Raw genomic sequence first — 15976 nt, 5'->3', positions numbered from 1 at the left:
AAACTTCTCTAAAGTTTTATTCAGTTTCCTCCAGCTGTTCTCATTTTCTTATTTACTCTACTGTTTTTTGTTTTTAAGGAGTGATGAGGCACGATGGAGAAACTTGAAACTGCTGCACAAGTTACTCAACAGGTTCCTAGATAACCAAATAAAATGAGTTAGTTGATGATACCCACCTTGCCTGGCTAGCTGTGAGAGGAGCTAAAGCTTTTCCTCTGTCTACATTCTCCAGAATGCTGTGCGGTTCTGGCTCAGAGTTCAGCTAAATTATTGAACATTCTATAAGACAAATTTTCTATTTATATTGATAACATGTCTATGTCAACATCTGTTTTCATTGTGTCAGCTCTAGACCAGAGGAGTTTTTAATTATGTGAAAAAAATAGTAATTCTTTATTGAAGTCTATTTTCTAATTTTATTCACTTCACAATTAGATTTCAAATATATATTTAGATGATATATTTATTAGTCTTCATCTTCATCTTCTTCTGATGCCTCTGCCTCCTCCAGGGCAGCTTGCTGCTCTTCTAAATCTTCTTTCAAAGCTTGCTCTTCCTCTGGGGTTGGGTCCAGGCCCTCTGTGATTTCTGGTCCATTTTGATATTCCATTAATGGTGGGGGGGGGATGGGTGGGCTGTACACTTCCCCTACATACTTCAGACCCCATCCAATATAAATGTTCTCAAACTTCCTAAGATTGGTGAAAAAGACATGTCTGTTATAGTATTACCATATAGAGAGAAAACACTAAAACAAACAGCTTCATTTCTTTCTGCATTTACTTTCCACATGCATAAGCAAATGCTCCTGGCCAGAGGTTAGAACGCAGCACAGCGATAGCATGCTGAAAAGTCAGCATGGTGGACACCTTGGAGCTCCATGGAGAAGTATTAAACATTTCTAAATACACACAAGAAAAAAAAGATAAGATTCATTTGGTTCAACAAGACTGCAGGATTTTAAAACTTTTAAAATATGCTGAACACTTCCCATAACTTGTGTCATAAAAGTGATATGATGTACCTGTTAAGTGAAAAACAGTCTCACAAAAATACCACTGATGGAGTAAGCTAGAAGACCAAAACTGTATCTGCAGCATCATGAAAACCTTTGTCTTCTGACATAATGCAACTCACACTTATGATAAGAAGAAAGTGAAAGTACTGAGCCTGCTGGGTGCTTTCTATGTCAAACATGCCACTAAAAAATGTTTGACACCCAACTGCACCCACAGTGCTCCCACATTTATATACTGGTATCCAGATTGGTAAGCAATTTACGAGTTAAATGCTTTTACAAGGGAATGTTTTTTTTTTCTAAAATAAAGCTTAATGCATAATGAAAAATAAGTGGCACAGCCAAGATACTGTGCACGACCCTTTTTATATTTTTTTATATATTTATATATAAAAATAGATAAACAAATAAATAAATACATAAATATATATAGCATAACAATAAACTTGAAGATATTCTGTTGAAGAGTCATTGCTAAAATTCACTGACCTGCATCTTGGGATAGAGGTGTGAGCAAAGCAGGTCCGACCTCTGGCTCCACCTCTTCAGACTCTTCTTCATTCTCTTCACCTTCCTCATCCTCATTAGACTCTTCATCTGGTTTCACAGCTATGTTCACCCAAGTACAGCGGCCCTGAAATCAGTGATCACTCAGTATATGTGTGGAGAAATTGAGAAAATATTCCTGTTTCTGAGAGAAGGGATTTACCTGTTGCAAGATGTGTTGGACATGATGGACCCATGTTGACAATGATTCGGCCATTTCACTAACAGGAATGTCCTCAAAATCAGGGTTCACTTCAAAGCTGTCTCGGGGTATCTCGTCTTCCTCGTCGTCTTCCTCCTCCCCTCCCTGGTAGAAACCCTGAGGGCTAACCTGTGTACCAGCAGAGATCCGAGCAATCTGTGCTCTCAGATAATTAGACTCATTCCCAGGGAATGGTGGGTAGCTTACAACGGGGCTCTCCAGGTTTCCAGTAAAGAATTTACGGATCTGACGAGCAGTGTTGATCTGTGCAGGACTAACTGAGGGGAGCTTTATCCAAGGAAGACCTGGCTCTTTGCACACGTAGTAAGCAAATTTATTGGCACCTGTTCCAATGGCCTCTTTTGGTGCATCAAGTTGGGGTTTATAAATTGATTGAGGAAGAGGATCAGCCTGAAAGAAAAACACCAAAGAGCAGAATGCACTGTTTACAAAGGAATCATCTCCTAATTATGAAGATGTGAAGGGATTAGACCTAAACTATCATGATCTACTGATGTTTATGGTTTGGTTTATTTTTGTGTTTCCTTTCTGTTTATTATTGTTCTGTTCTCTCCTTATTCAGTTCTCATCTAAATTCCAAAGAACTAAAATCATTTAATAATGGCTTATATAATAATGGCTTGTGATCTTCTCCATAGTTCATTCCTTTGTGCTTAGTTTCTTAGTTATTTATTGTGTTTTGTTTTCTGTACAAATCAGTGTTAGTCATTCCTCCATTTGTGCACTTTTTGTGTTTAGTTCCCATTGTGTTAAGTAGTGTTCCTCTTGTAGTTCCCTGGTCTCATGCTGCTACAACTGTTACACACCCCCTTTGATTGGCTCACTTGGTTCCTTTGTCATTTTCCACCCTGCCTCATTATATAAGCTGTGACTTACTGGTTCATTGATGGAGTCTAAATTGTTTCACTCTTGCCGGGTCTGTGTCATGTCATGTTTCCGTCAGAATTGTAATTCTTTATTTTTTCGTCATTACAGCTTTTCACCTCACCTTTCTGCCTCTGGCCTGCCTGAGTTCAACTAAAAACCAGTCATAACGTAAACAACTCAATTGCCTTGAATATAAAATTGTGATCAGTGACGTTACACTGATAGAAAAAAAAGGCTTCAATCTTTCCATATCTATCATTCAATAGATATATACAAACAATGGGCTAAAATAATTGCTATAACCATTTGGACCTGCATTTTATTATTATTATGATTATAATAACTATTATTATTGTCATTATAATTTATTGCTTTAATCCTTTATTGACATTTTGTATTTTATGGTAAACTGTTTGATACTGTGTTTACTGAACTGTCTGTTGTTCCTTTCGGCTCTGTCTTGTGCTTGATTGATTAGACAGATGTGCACATATTTTATCCTCTTTCATCAATACTCCAGTTGGCTAACACTGTTTTGACCGTTTGGTCTCGTTGTATTACTGCAGTATAGCAGTATGCAGTACAAGAAATAGGCACCAGCCAAGCTCACAGGGCCCTACAAGGATAAACAGGCATATCTGGATCTGTTCTACTGATGGAATAGTGCAGTGTTTCCCAACCCTGGTCCTCAAGGCTCACTGTCCTATATGTTTTAGGTTTCCCTGCTTTAATGTGCCTGATTCAATTGATTGCAGTTCAACAAACACCTGTTAACCTGCTTTGAGGACCAGGGTTGGGGAACACTGGAATAGTGGATATTTTGTCTCACCTCCACTTGCTCATTCTCAGGATTTTCAGGCTCCTTCTCCTCCTCTGCAGGTTGATCTTCAATGCTTTCTTGCTCCTCTTCTCCCTCTCTATACTCAGCTTCTGCAACAATATAGTTACTCTCTATTCCCAAAATTTTCCCCCACAGCCGGCATCGTGGAAGTCCCTCAGAGTCAACAAGATACTTAAGAGCAAGAAAAATCCTTTGCATCTCCTCTCTGCCTAAACCCACTTCAGCTTGCTCCAGATAGAAAGCAATCTCACTCACATTAGGAAGGGCCGTTTCTCCCTGGAGAAAAAAAAAAATCAAGCAGAAAGAAAGTTCATCTTCACAGAATTATAAAGCTACTTTTAAGTGTAAGTATATAAAGCCAATACCATTTCATCCTCTTGGGCTACTACTTCCTCTGGTTGGGAAAACAATATGCGCTGCTGCTCTGTCAGCAGCTCAGCAGATGAAACTTGTGGAACCTCTCGCAAAGGCCCCTGTATGCCGCTGAATAAAGCTCGCTTTATATCACGGCTCATTTCCTCAACCACATCCACAGCATTTTCAGTATGCTCGTCAATCACCTTGATGAGTAACTGTGTCAGATGTTCATAGCTGGAAGAAAAAAAGTTACTTTCAATTTACTTCAGTTTATTTATACACCAGTTCACAACAAATGTTGTCTCAAGTCATCATCTAAAAAAGTGGTAAAATGGTAAAAATGTCAATTCATCCAGTGTATAACCATTTTACCACTTCTTTTAGATGATGACTTGAGACATATCTATCTATCTATCTATCTATCTATCTATCTATCTATCTATCTATCTATCTATCTATCTATCTATCTATCTATCTATCTATCTATCTATCTATCTATCTATCTATCTATCTATCTATCTATCTATCTATCTATCTGTCATAGCGTTTAAAATAAAACTGGACACGTTAGAGAGCTGAGGTAGTTTATTTTATATCTATCTTGAACTCGAAGTAGTGATCATTGATCGGCAGCTCTATTGCAGTATAAAACATAATTATACTTGATATACAATATTATATACAGTGAGTTTTGCTCTGTATAATGATGGAAAATTACGTGTTTTTATACAAAGAAGCTAACGAAACGGTGGTGAAGATGTAAAACTGTGAGAAACACATTACTTACAGATTCCGGTTGCTCTTCGTGCTGTCCTTCATTAGAAAAGCCTTGAAAACCTCGGCGTCTCTACGTCCTAATACATTATCCATCTTCCTCAATTTCACATGGAGCAAAACTTTTTCACAAACATGCAAGCGCAAATGTTTCTATGGTTACTGAAACAGAGTCGTTGCCAGGGCGACTACTTCCACGTCACGCATTTATTTTTCTCTCTAAATTATAATAAAGATTATGCGGCCCTAAAGGTCATGGGACTTTTTTTCTTTTGCGTTACCTCGCAGATCTGTAGCAGTAATAATAATACTGGTTACAATGATCAGTTCATGCGGAATAATTGAACACTGTAAGCCTTTCTTACTTTCTGGCTCAATGTATGTTAATATGTCATTGCAGAGGCGCCGTATGGAAATGAAAATGGAAAATAAGCTTCTCGAACTTCCACGTTATAAAAGAAGATGGGAAATCAAGCAACCTGCGCTTCAAGGAGGGCTTGAAGCGCAGGTTCTGACAGAGAACCGTCAGAAACATGCTGGTGCAAACAGCCTTTACAATCTGCCCAGACTCACAGCTTTTGATATGACAAAGGAGGAAAAAACTTGAACCTTCTAATGACGAGAAGACATCTTGAGAATCAGAACTAACACTTAAGTAATGACATTTAAATATCGTAAAAGCTCCATTTATTATATCATTTCTCTGTTGGAAGAGTTTGTTAGATATTCCTGTAACTCAATTTTCAGGGTTAGAAGCTACAACTCTTTGTAGCATTTCTTTTTTAAAAGTTATTTCACTCAGTGCTTGGTGTTAAAAGAAAGGCAACTTTTTATATGTTAAGTTTTAAGCTGATTTCTGTTTTATCAAATCAACTCATTCAACTGCAAATGATACCAAATTGTGGAAAAGTCAGTGGGGGGATTAACTATGGCTGGCACATGGGACTACTCAATCAGCAGGAGTGACAATATTACAAAACAACTTCAGAATACTTTAGACACACTTAAAGTTAAAGACAAGATTGTATCAGACCATAAAACCCTCGGATCATTTCGTTCCAATTTTTACAACAAGCTCTACTCCTCTGAATACTCAGATGTAAAAGCTTCTTTACTGATCGACTCTATTAAACATTGTAACGTTATATCTGAGGCTGATAACAAAATGTGTGATGCTAACCTCACTCAACAGGAAGTAGAAGAGTTAAAAACAACAAATCACCAGGTAGTGAAGGGCTGTCAAGTGAGCTTTATAAGAAATTTGCAAAAGAACTTAGTCCCTTTATTCTCAACACTCTTTCAGAAAGTATTGGTCGTGGAGAATTGCCTCCTATTTTAACACAAGGCCTTATTACTCTCATCCCAGAGGCTGGCCAAGACAAGTTACTCATTGACACCTATTTATTTACTGGACAATGACTATAAAGTTTTTGCTGTTATTTTGGCCAGAAGAATTAAACAAACCTTCAGTTCTATTATTAAATCTCAATCAAGCTTCATGTCAGCATTAAATGCACTAGAATTAAATGTCAATACTGCTACCTGTAAAACTCTTGATAAAATGCTCTACAATTTTGTTTGAAAAGTTAAAACACATTACATCAAAGACTCTGTGATCCTAAACTCTACACTCAGCTCGTTTAAACCTTTTAGATTTCTCATCTTTAAATCGCACATTTAAAATCAATTGGATCAGAATTTTTTTTATTGAACCCTGACTTTGTGGAATTTTATCCCTAATTATATTTTCTCTAGACTTGGTGGCCTTTCATTTTTACTTAAGTCTAACTAAAACATAAAAATCTAACCCTAAAACTAGCCAATTATCACAAACAGATGCTCCTTGCCTGGTCCCTAATTTATAACCACTGTATTCCCTGAAACACTGTATTATCTCTGTTTGTGCTCCTTGTTTTATATTTCCTATTGTTTTTATTCCTTGTAACCCCTAGCATTTGCAATATGCAAAAAAACAAACGAAACAAACAAACAAAAAAAAAAAACTGGCAGTCACTATGCTGCTAAGAAAAATAATGAAGTTAGGTTTCCAAAAATAGAGAGGGAAAAAGGTAAACATAGACGCCCACTTCTGGAGTTCAGACTCGCTACTGAATTCATCTAAAACAAACAAAAAACACGACCAGAAAATTCAGTTTGGGCTTGTAGTCTCATTTTAAAGCCTTGATAATAGCCTTGATAAATCCGAACATTTGGGATTCCTGCTCAAAGCATGATGAGCTACATGTTGCAAACAGTTTGCAACATGTAGGAGTTTAGAACAAGGTCTAGTATAGGAACGGACACATGATTTTTGGAATATTGAGAGCAATCAAAATATGATTGCACCACGATACTTCCACTTCGTTTGATTCTAAACTATGTAGAGCACATCACTATACATGAGCCATCTATTCTTTGTCTATTCTCACAGTGCCCAGGATATATGACAACCAATTTATATATGTATTCCAATACTTCTAATAGCCACAAAGTCGAGAAAGACTTTGTGGCTATTAGAAGCCACTCCAGTCGACAAACTGCCAACTGACACGTCTTTGCATGGTGGCTATTAGGTCGGTCACTTCCCACCCAGGAAGAGATACTTTGGCTATCCTGTCCATCATTTTTGGATGAGAGCATGTAAATGATGAGTGATGTGGGATGAGGTTCACGAGGTTATAAAAAATACACATAAATACAACAGACCTAGTCAAGCTAAAGTGCTATCTGCTCCCCATCAACCCATGCAGTAGAGCAGAATTTCCCAACCTTGGTCCTCAAGGCATACTGACCTGCATGTTTTACATGTTCCTCTGCTTCAACACACCTCATTCAGATGACTGCAATTCAGCAAAACCCTGTTAATCAGCCATCAATTGAAACCATGTGTGTTGAAGCAGAGGAATGCCTAAAACTTGCAGGGTAGTGTGCCTTGAGGACGAGGGTTGAAAAACACAGCAGTAGAGCACTAAAAATCAATTAGCCAAAGTGTATTTTATATTATTTATTTTTTACTTTCTGTATATTTTCAGAGTGTAATCAGGGTTCCAACATATCTTTTCCAGACTAAGGTTTTCAGAATGACTAGCCTGTTACATTCACTGTGACAATGGAATACTGAAGCCCAATATGTATTTATGGAACTTGCAAAAAACAGAGATAGCCGGAAACAAGGAAGAAAATGAAAGAAAAGAAGGAAGAAACAAAGGAAGAAAAGGACTCAAGAAAGTAAGAAATGGTATTATGATTCGAAACATTTAAGAAATAAATATCTTCCACACTTTTCTGGACCTGAAAAGTATGAAGGACAACATTCCTCACGTATCCAGCTGGATTGGAACCCTGTAATGCATCAAGGCCCCAGTCATGTGAGTCACAGGGTGGTAATAATTAGCTCTCCAGATTGACCAGTCCATCTGCATACTGGAACTTATCACTGTTTTCATATTCCAGCATGTCCAGGGCAACTTCACAACTTTCCTTGACAACACGTTCTTGGTCTCTACGGTAACTATGCAGCACAGCCAGACACTCCTCTTTCCCAATCGACCCAAGAGCCTCTGCTGCCTCATGTCGGACCATTGGGTTCTCCTTAGAATGCTCCAGAGCTTCCCGTAGTGCTGGTATGGCTGCTGGGTGTTGGATCTGGCCCAGAACATACCCAATCTCATGACGGAATAAAGCGCTGGAGCACTGCAGCCCTAGAGAGAAAGATGTTACAAGTTTATTGCTGGGATGAACCATTTGGTGTGTCATCACATGCACTTCTAGGCCTCCTGCCTTTTTCTCTTTCTATTAATGACACTTATGAATGACAGTTCCAGTGTTAAGTGCCTCTGCTTTTGTGCTGAGTCCAGGTGGCTGACACGTCTCTCTGTAGGCCCCTGTCCTAATCGAGTACTGTTTTCCAGTTGTTAAAACTGGTAATGGTAAAAACATCATTACAGCAATAGCATTGCTATATTTCTGACAGAGAAAACAAAAGCATGCATTTCCCTTAACAGAGTATTCTAACCATGCTTGTGTGTTGTACCAGGAAGGACTTAACATCGTAACACTGGCGAAGTGTTATGATTTTTATTTGGTACATCTTAGTGACATACAGAATGCACACTTTGGGTAGCTACCCAGTATTGGTCAAGATGGTTCACTGTTATTTAAATCTCTAGGTAGACCTTGCTTAGCAGGCTGTATTGGGAGAACTACACTTGTGGGAGAAATGGCTGATGGTTGTATTTTGCATCTCGTCTGATTCAGCTTGCAACACACATTTGCCAAAGCTGATCCAAAGTTAGAAATATTCCATTGGGAAACCAGTGCTCTTGACATTCAAAATGGCACTGCAGTTACAGCATAAATGCGGCAAGTAGGATTCCATGTTTGTTTTTTCCAGGTCTGTGCTCTGGGAAAAAAACTCCTATTTCTGTGAAATAGGGGCAGTGGTTATCATAATTTGTTTTGCTAACTAATGTCTGCCTTGTCTGCTTGCAAAACACCATAATGTGAAAGCAAACCACACCAATTAAAAAAAATAACATCAGCTTTTGGTCCTGACCAAACAAGCGGACCAAATGACTTTCTTGGTGAGAATACACCCCTTGATTTATTTGCAGACTTCCGTGACCGACCTACCATCACCCAGGGCAACAACAGCCTCCTCTGTTCCCAGATTCCGTAATGCAAACATAGCCCGGTAGCGTTCAAACAGCGGCAAACTTTCATCTAGCAGCACAGAGCGTAGCTCTGGTATGCTCTTTCTGGATGCTGGAGGAGCTGGGTCTATGGAGCAGTATGGATTCTTATCGGTACCGCCATCCTCCAGCTGTGTCTCCCCGCCACTAAGAAGCCACTCTAGTCGACAAACTGCCAACTGACACGTCTCTGCTACCTGAAAATCAGAGGGAAAATACGCACAAATAAGTTTTGCCATTAAGCTACTATGGACACTGAAAGAAGGGTATCAGCAATGTAAGACTTTTAATTGATTTAAATACATTTTTAATGTTACTTTGAATTAAATTTCTTATTTTGTAATAAGAACAATCAAGCATAGCAAAACCTTCATAATTCCATCTTAAAAGTCTTCTTTTTTTATTTTGACGGAATGTTTTTAGACACGTATGAGTTGGTAAAAGTGAGCCAGTGGCAAAAACTAACGTCATCAACCCAACTGACCATAAATTTGCACTTATACATGACAGACATTGAAAAGCTAAATAAGTAGTTAGCAAGAGTCTAGTAGTAGCTTGTTACAGGTAGTCTCAAACGCCTTGAGTCACAGAACACAATGAAACTGTTGCAGATGACTCAAATTTTTACTTTGAACAACTGTTCCATGAGAAAGGGAGAGAGAGAGAGAGAAAAAAAAGTACACATACAAGATTAAATAGTGCTGCCATGAGAAAATTTGAGGCTGGAGATTAACATATTTAAAGCTGCACTATAAACTTTTATAAAGAATATGTTTTCACATATTTGTAAAAACTGTCACCATGTCCTGACAGTACATATGAGACGGATAATCTGTCAAAAGATTAATGTCCTCCACCTCCATCCTGAGCTGCTATTGCCGTCTGAAGAAACGCACTGCTCCCGACCAGAACCATGCAATCAGAGCCAGGAGGAGGGTCTCAACGCTGTCAATCAATTAAACTGTTTATTCATCATCATTGATGGCCATGCTAAGTCCACAACATTCTTTAGTGAAGTGTTTCTTAATTCCAGTCCTCACGCCCCACTGCCCTGCATGTTTTAGGAGGTTCTCTTCTGCCACACACCTGGACTGAATCTCTGGGTGATTAACAGGCTTCTGCAGCACTTGATGGTTCCAGAATAAGTCATGGAATCATGTGAATCAGCTGTACTGGAATAGAGGCACATCTAAAACATGCAGAACAGGGGGGGTCTGAGGACTGGAATTGCTCTAATATCTGCATTAGAGCAGAGAGCAAGTGCGGAAGGAGGAAAGGAGAGAGCAACCACATGAGATTGTGCTTAACAGCCCTGAGACCCGCCTCCTGACTCTGATTGGTTGTTTCTAGTTAGCACTGGAAGAAGGGAGAGGTGCTCATTTTTTTCCACTGATATCTGTTTCATACCATACTGTCATAAGATTGTGACAGTTTCAACAAATATTTATAAAATATATATTTTTTCTAAATGTTACATAGTGCAGCTTTAAGACCAAATTGTTCTTTTAAGTAAATAAGATATTTTAAGGCCTTCATTTTAGGTAACGTATTTTCAGGACTATAAGTCGCACCGGAGTATAAGTCGCATTTTTTGAGGGAAATTTATTTGATAAAATCCAACAACAAGAAGAGACAAGTCATCTTGAAAGGCAATTTAAAATAAAAATATAATAGATTCTGAGTGATGCTAACATTATATGACAAAAAACGAACTGAGAACATGCCTGGTTTGTTGACATAACATATAAAAAGTTATTCAGATGACTATAGCATAAATAACATGCTAACAAGTTAACCAAACCATCCGTGTCACTCCACATCACTAAACGCAATGAAATCTTCATCCTCGGTGTCGCTTACAAACAACTCTATTAACTCCGAAAGTAGAATAACACAAACCTGGAGCGCCCGCTTGCGGTTTAGTGTGAAAATAATAATGTGTTAATTTTCACACATAAGTCGCTCCAGAGTATAAGTCGCACCCCAGGCCAAACTATGAAAAAAACTGCGACTTATCGTCTGGAAAATACGGTACATGGATTTAAGACTATTTAAAGATGCTTGGACCTTCTGGAAAGGTTGAAAAACTACCACTGATCCAGTTTGAAACATCTAAATAAGTTAAATATTAAGAATTGAAAATAAAAAACTTTAACTTTTTGCTACATTCCTGAATTACTAAAAATGAAAAGCTCAGGATTCTAAGCATTTAGTTATTCAAAAACCTGTTGTGTTTGTGTTCCTACCTCTATGACAGGATCCTGACTGTACTCTTTCAGCAGTTCCACAACCACTGAATCACCAATTGCTCCAAGGGCCTCCCCTACAAGCAGACAGTGAATCATAACACTCATTGCTTCTACCCCTTTCATATGAGTCCATCTCCTGTACTCCTCTTCTCTGCTTCCTCTCAGGTAGCATGACAGTCAGGTGTGGAACATTCCATTAAACCACTACTTCTCAAACAGTGGGGGTGTGTGGCGAGGTGTGTGTGTGGCGAGGTGTGTGTGTGGCGAGGTGTGTGTGCATGTGTGTGCGTGTATGTGTGTGCGCGTGTGTGTGTGAGAGAGAGGAGTGGGCGGGCGGGGGGGCATGAGAAGCAGGAAGACTGCATGACTGTTTATTCATGCTTGACTTATAAACAACCCTCAGGTCAATAGGTGGCAGAACTATTAAAATTAATGAACAGGCTACCTGTTCAAGCCAGAAGAAGAGGTAACCTACACAAACACACTCATAGAGTGTCTAATGGCCTGGTCCCAATACTCAGGCTGCACCCTTCACCCATCTATGAAGTGTGGACTCAGTTAAAGTGCACATAAGGATTTGAGTGTGCAGGTTACAAGCATGCAAAAATATGAGAATTGGGAGAGAACGCTTCTGTGTTGAAACATCAACATCCAAAATGCCAGTCAGTTTATGCATGTGCTGCTAAAAAGTACAACTACAACAAAAACATGTTGATTTTAAATGTACAGTAAAGGTATTTTTGCATTCCAAAGTTGTTGCTAGACATACTTTGCTGTTCAAATGTGTTTTGTTATGACTTGTTGAATACAGAGCATAATATTTATTATTAATATTTCCATATTTAATGTGCAAAAAATATTCTTCATATATATATGTTTGTTAATTCATTAATAATAATAGTTGCACAGTGGTTCAGTGGGTAGCACTGTTGCCTTGCAGCAAGAAGGTCCTGGGTTCGATTCCCGGCCCGGGGTCTTTCTGCACGGAGTTTGCATGTTCTCCCTGTGGGTGTGTGGGTTCTCTCCAGGTTCTCTCCGGGTTCTCCGGCTTCCTCCCACAGTCCAAAAACATGACTGTCAGGTTAATTGGTCTTTCCAAATTCTCCCTAGGTGTGAGTGTGTGTGCATGGTTGTTTGTCCTGTTTGTCTCTGTGTTTCCCTGCGACAGACTGGCGACCTGTCCAGGGTGAACCCCGCCTCTCGCCCGGAACGCAGCTGGAGATAGACACCGCACCTCCTGACCCCGTTAGGGAGAAGGATGATCAGAGAATGGACGGATAGATAGATGTTTGTTAATTAAAATGTGCCAATATTCAATTTAACAAATATGTCATATTCATTTATCTAAGTTATATTTGTATTATTTTGTGTTTGTATACTTTTATAAATATGTATTGATATTAGTAAATAAATATATATAATTATTTATGTAATGTTAGTCCTGTAGTACCAGAAAGGATGCCACGTCTTTTAAAGTTGACTTTTTTATTAATTTACTCCTGCAGTCATAGTACACTCATGTTAACCTAATGCTGTCTGACTTCCTCGTGTGCCCGCGCACACTTGCCGATCTGCCTGCAGCACCACCTGCTGGTGCTGCCTATCATTACAATATATAAATATTGGGTGGCTATGTGATTTATAAAATACTCATCATACATCAATCAGAATATTCTATTCTTATTCTAGTCTGTTTTCCCCACTAAGAATATTTAAATTTGCTCAACCACATATCAATCCAACTCAAAAATACTTTATAAATAAATGTCCTTGTAAATGTTGCTATGAAAGTTGTTGAATAAGGTTTACAGAAAAAAAGTGTGAAAATCTGTTTAGTATTTAGTGATAATAAACAGATTTAGATGAGCTGATACTTCATTGCTCCTGTCAAACATGTAATGCTGAGTGGAGCCAGCTAACACTCCAAGATGCTGGCCCTACATCTCGTCAGCGACAAAAGGCAAGATCGGTCCTTGAGGCGTCTGGTCTAAACCAAACTGAATTGTCCTCTCTGGTGGTCTACTTGTATCTTGTCAGTGAGTGTATTTAGTGCCAGCTGATTGTTAATAAATGGTTGACAGAAAGTTGTTTCATCTCCATACCAGGTCTTACCTGCTTCATGCCTGACCATTGGCTCCTGCTTGGTATCTTTGAGAACAGCTGTCAGGATGGGGATGGCCCGTCTGTCCTGCATTTGGCCCAGGCAGTAGGCCAATTCGTGCTTCAGTAAGGCAGAATCATCAGTGAAAGCCTTGCTGATCCACTCTATGGCTTCAGCACCTGTCAGAAGATGTTCAAGTAAATCCAGATATTCCACAAATTTTAAACCTGAAATTTCATCAGAACCAGTTGATTGGACTACAAAATATACAGCTGAAAGAAGTCTTGTCCCACACAGAACAGTTATTATCATAGGTAATGTTAATTTCTAAAGTCTAAATGTTTCTGGCACATTACACTGAACGCTAGGAACAACAGCTAATCAAAACATAACATTGTAACAATTTTCCGTAGCCCAGCTGGGTCAACAGAATGCAAAACCAACAACAAAAACGGAGTTAGCAAATTTTTCATAACCTCCATTATGGTTTTTTCATTTTGTTGGCCCATTTTGGAATTGGGTCCTGGGCCATGAAATAACACGTTTCAGTATTTTTTGATATTAAAACAACTTTAATTTTATTTTAATATTTAAAATAGATTCTTGCAGATTTACCTCCAAGATTCCTCAAGGTGAACAATGCTCTGAAGCGCTGCGTCAGGTCCAGATCTGGGTTGACCAAAACCTGCCCTATAGTGGTCAACTGCTCCACAGTGGCCATCCTGTCGAAGAACTGCATATCAACACAACTGAGAAACATGGTGTCAGCTGTCCCAATACCTTAGTGTGTGGCCAGAAATTCAGGAAGATTTGATGACGAGGTTTAGGAAGCTGTTTAAAGTAAGGTTAGACCTTACTTATATCTATTGTACACTCCTCTTTCCTGTTAACACTGAGCTAGTTTGAAAACATAACTGCCCCATAGTTATTGCATGAGTTTTTCATTCGTGAAAAGGGTGTGTTGACCAGATTGTAAAACATACTTAACAAGACTTAATAAGAGACAAACACACGTGATTGATAATTTGCTCACTCTAGAAACATGCATGGTGTTGGAAATATTAGTTTAATTATGCTAGTTTTAATGATGTTTACATCCATGGTGTCTGGCGTGCAAACAGCAAGACGTCATTACGGGTTGTTTCAGATCACCTCAGAACGGTAGGTTAGAATGCATTAGACAGGGAAGAACCCGCCGTGATATAAAAGTAACTGCGCTAAAACAGCTGATCAGATCACTGGGGCGAAACTGTCTTAACTGCCGCACACAGTGGTCTCCGAAGGCGCATCTTCGTATGTTTGTATTTTTCTAAGGTAATTAATTTATTCTTTGTGGTTTTGGTTTCTGATGATTACGTTGAGCTGTTGGTGTGATTTATGCAATTTATTGTTTGAATAAATTCTGGTTGATTGTGAAGTTGAACAGTGACTGTTGTCTTTGTGGTTTCACTTTTACACACGACATTATCGGACCTGAGGACACGAGATAACAACGAACGACTGGTAGAAAATATCTCGTTTCTCAACAATAGTTACATTTATTTAACAGTTTTGGGAAAATTCACTTTTATCCATTACACTTCCTGACCTGTAGGGGGTGTGCGCGAGCAAGAACAAGCTAAAATAACGTCGTTGGAAAGATTTAAATGCTTCATAAAGATTTATCTCATCATCACTAGTTTGTTGAACAATTTCATAACACAGTCCAAGCAGAAGCTAACACGTAATTCGATAGTTTATTCAAAATTCAACTCACAGACAGCCTGAACTAGTGTCACGTGTCCGCTAACACAGACCAATTCGCTGTTTTCACGATCACAGTACCACACACAGAAAGTCCCGGACAAATTCTGTCCTTCTGAACAAAGAAGCAGAACATTTGACATAAACATACCAACCTCTGAAACTGATTCCAGAAGCCGAAATACTGCTGAGGCTTCTTCTTCCCTGACGCGTTTTACAAAACTGAATATGAAGGAAGTACCGCCACCAAGTGGCCCGGAGGATGAATCTGTTTTTCAAGTGTTTGCATTTGCCACAGGTATTTATCACACCAATTTGTGCTCAACTTCTAAGAACAATTAAAGAGAGAATAAATAAATTAATGGATTAGTAAATTAATTACATAGACGATAAAACATAAATGTAAGTTATAAAGTTAAAATTACCTTTCATTTTTATGTGTTAAAATGTGAGGAGATTATCTCCAGATGCAGTTGTAGATTCTTCAGAGAGATCAAAAAGTGGTTCATGAAGCACAATTTTACTTTTGTAATCATGAAACTTAGTAAGAAACAAAATAAGACTGA

General features: G+C 38.6%; 2 protein-coding genes across 4 annotated transcripts; both read right to left on the bottom strand.

Moving 5' to 3' along the window:
• Nucleotides 1-409: 409 nt before the first annotated feature.
• On the bottom strand, nucleotides 410-4844 carry rsph4a (radial spoke head component 4A). The gene is made up of 7 exons (XM_055024153.1): nucleotides 4640-4844; nucleotides 3861-4086; nucleotides 3484-3771; nucleotides 1728-2177; nucleotides 1508-1652; nucleotides 784-901; nucleotides 410-692 (listed from the first exon to the last, which is right to left on the bottom strand). Exons 1-7 carry the CDS (start codon nucleotides 4720-4722, stop codon nucleotides 467-469), a joined length of 1536 nt encoding a protein of 511 aa, XP_054880128.1. The 5' UTR covers nucleotides 4723-4844; the 3' UTR covers nucleotides 410-466.
• Nucleotides 4845-7615: 2771 nt separating this feature from the next.
• dohh (deoxyhypusine hydroxylase/monooxygenase) lies at nucleotides 7616-15633 on the bottom strand. 3 transcript variants are annotated; one of them, XM_055024088.1, is made up of 6 exons: nucleotides 15566-15633; nucleotides 14283-14389; nucleotides 13679-13846; nucleotides 11564-11640; nucleotides 9259-9514; nucleotides 7616-8327 (listed from the first exon to the last, which is right to left on the bottom strand). In XM_055024088.1, exons 2-6 carry the CDS (start codon nucleotides 14386-14388, stop codon nucleotides 8017-8019), a joined length of 918 nt encoding a protein of 305 aa, XP_054880063.1. In that variant the 5' UTR covers nucleotide 14389; nucleotides 15566-15633; the 3' UTR covers nucleotides 7616-8016. The 3 variants fall into 3 exon arrangements, with proteins under 3 accessions (XP_054880063.1, XP_054880062.1, XP_054880064.1); XM_055024087.1 differs by having other exon boundaries at nucleotides 14283-14400; nucleotides 15566-15620; XM_055024089.1 differs by lacking the exon at nucleotides 15566-15633 and adding an exon at nucleotides 15424-15543.
• Between the last annotated feature and the right edge of the window lie 343 nt (nucleotides 15634-15976).

Source organism: Poeciliopsis prolifica, unplaced genomic scaffold (genome assembly GCF_027474105.1).
Source record: "Poeciliopsis prolifica strain line A6 unplaced genomic scaffold, Auburn_PproV2 SCAFFOLD115, whole genome shotgun sequence".
NCBI lineage: Eukaryota > Metazoa > Chordata > Actinopteri > Cyprinodontiformes > Poeciliidae > Poeciliopsis > Poeciliopsis prolifica.
The sequence above is the reverse complement of the archived record's forward strand: the minus strand, read 5'-3'. Positions and strand labels throughout refer to the sequence as shown.

What these genes read in the sequence shown, in the direction of transcription:
- rsph4a (XM_055024153.1), bottom strand. Translation starts at nt 4,722, where the DNA reads ATGGATAATGTATTAGGACGTAGAGACGCCGAGGTTTTCAAGGCTTTT. An exon ending in ACGAAGAGCAACCGGAATCT is followed by an intron (nt 4,087 to 4,639) that starts GTAAGTAATGTG and finishes TTTTTCTTCCAG; the next exon opens with CTATGAACATCTGACACAGT. An exon ending in TTTGCTTATGCATGTGGAAA is followed by an intron (nt 693 to 783) that starts GTAAATGCAGAA and finishes CACCAATCTTAG; the next exon opens with GAAGTTTGAGAACATTTATA.
- dohh (XM_055024088.1), bottom strand. Translation starts at nt 14,388, where the DNA reads ATGGCCACTGTGGAGCAGTTGACCACTATAGGGCAGGTTTTGGTCAAC. An exon ending in CACCTTGAGGAATCTTGGAG is followed by an intron (nt 13,847 to 14,282) that starts GTAAATCTGCAA and finishes ATCTTCTGACAG; the next exon opens with GTGCTGAAGCCATAGAGTGG. An exon ending in AATGGTCAGGCATGAAGCAG is followed by an intron (nt 11,641 to 13,678) that starts GTAAGACCTGGT and finishes GTCTGCTTGTAG; the next exon opens with GGGAGGCCCTTGGAGCAATT.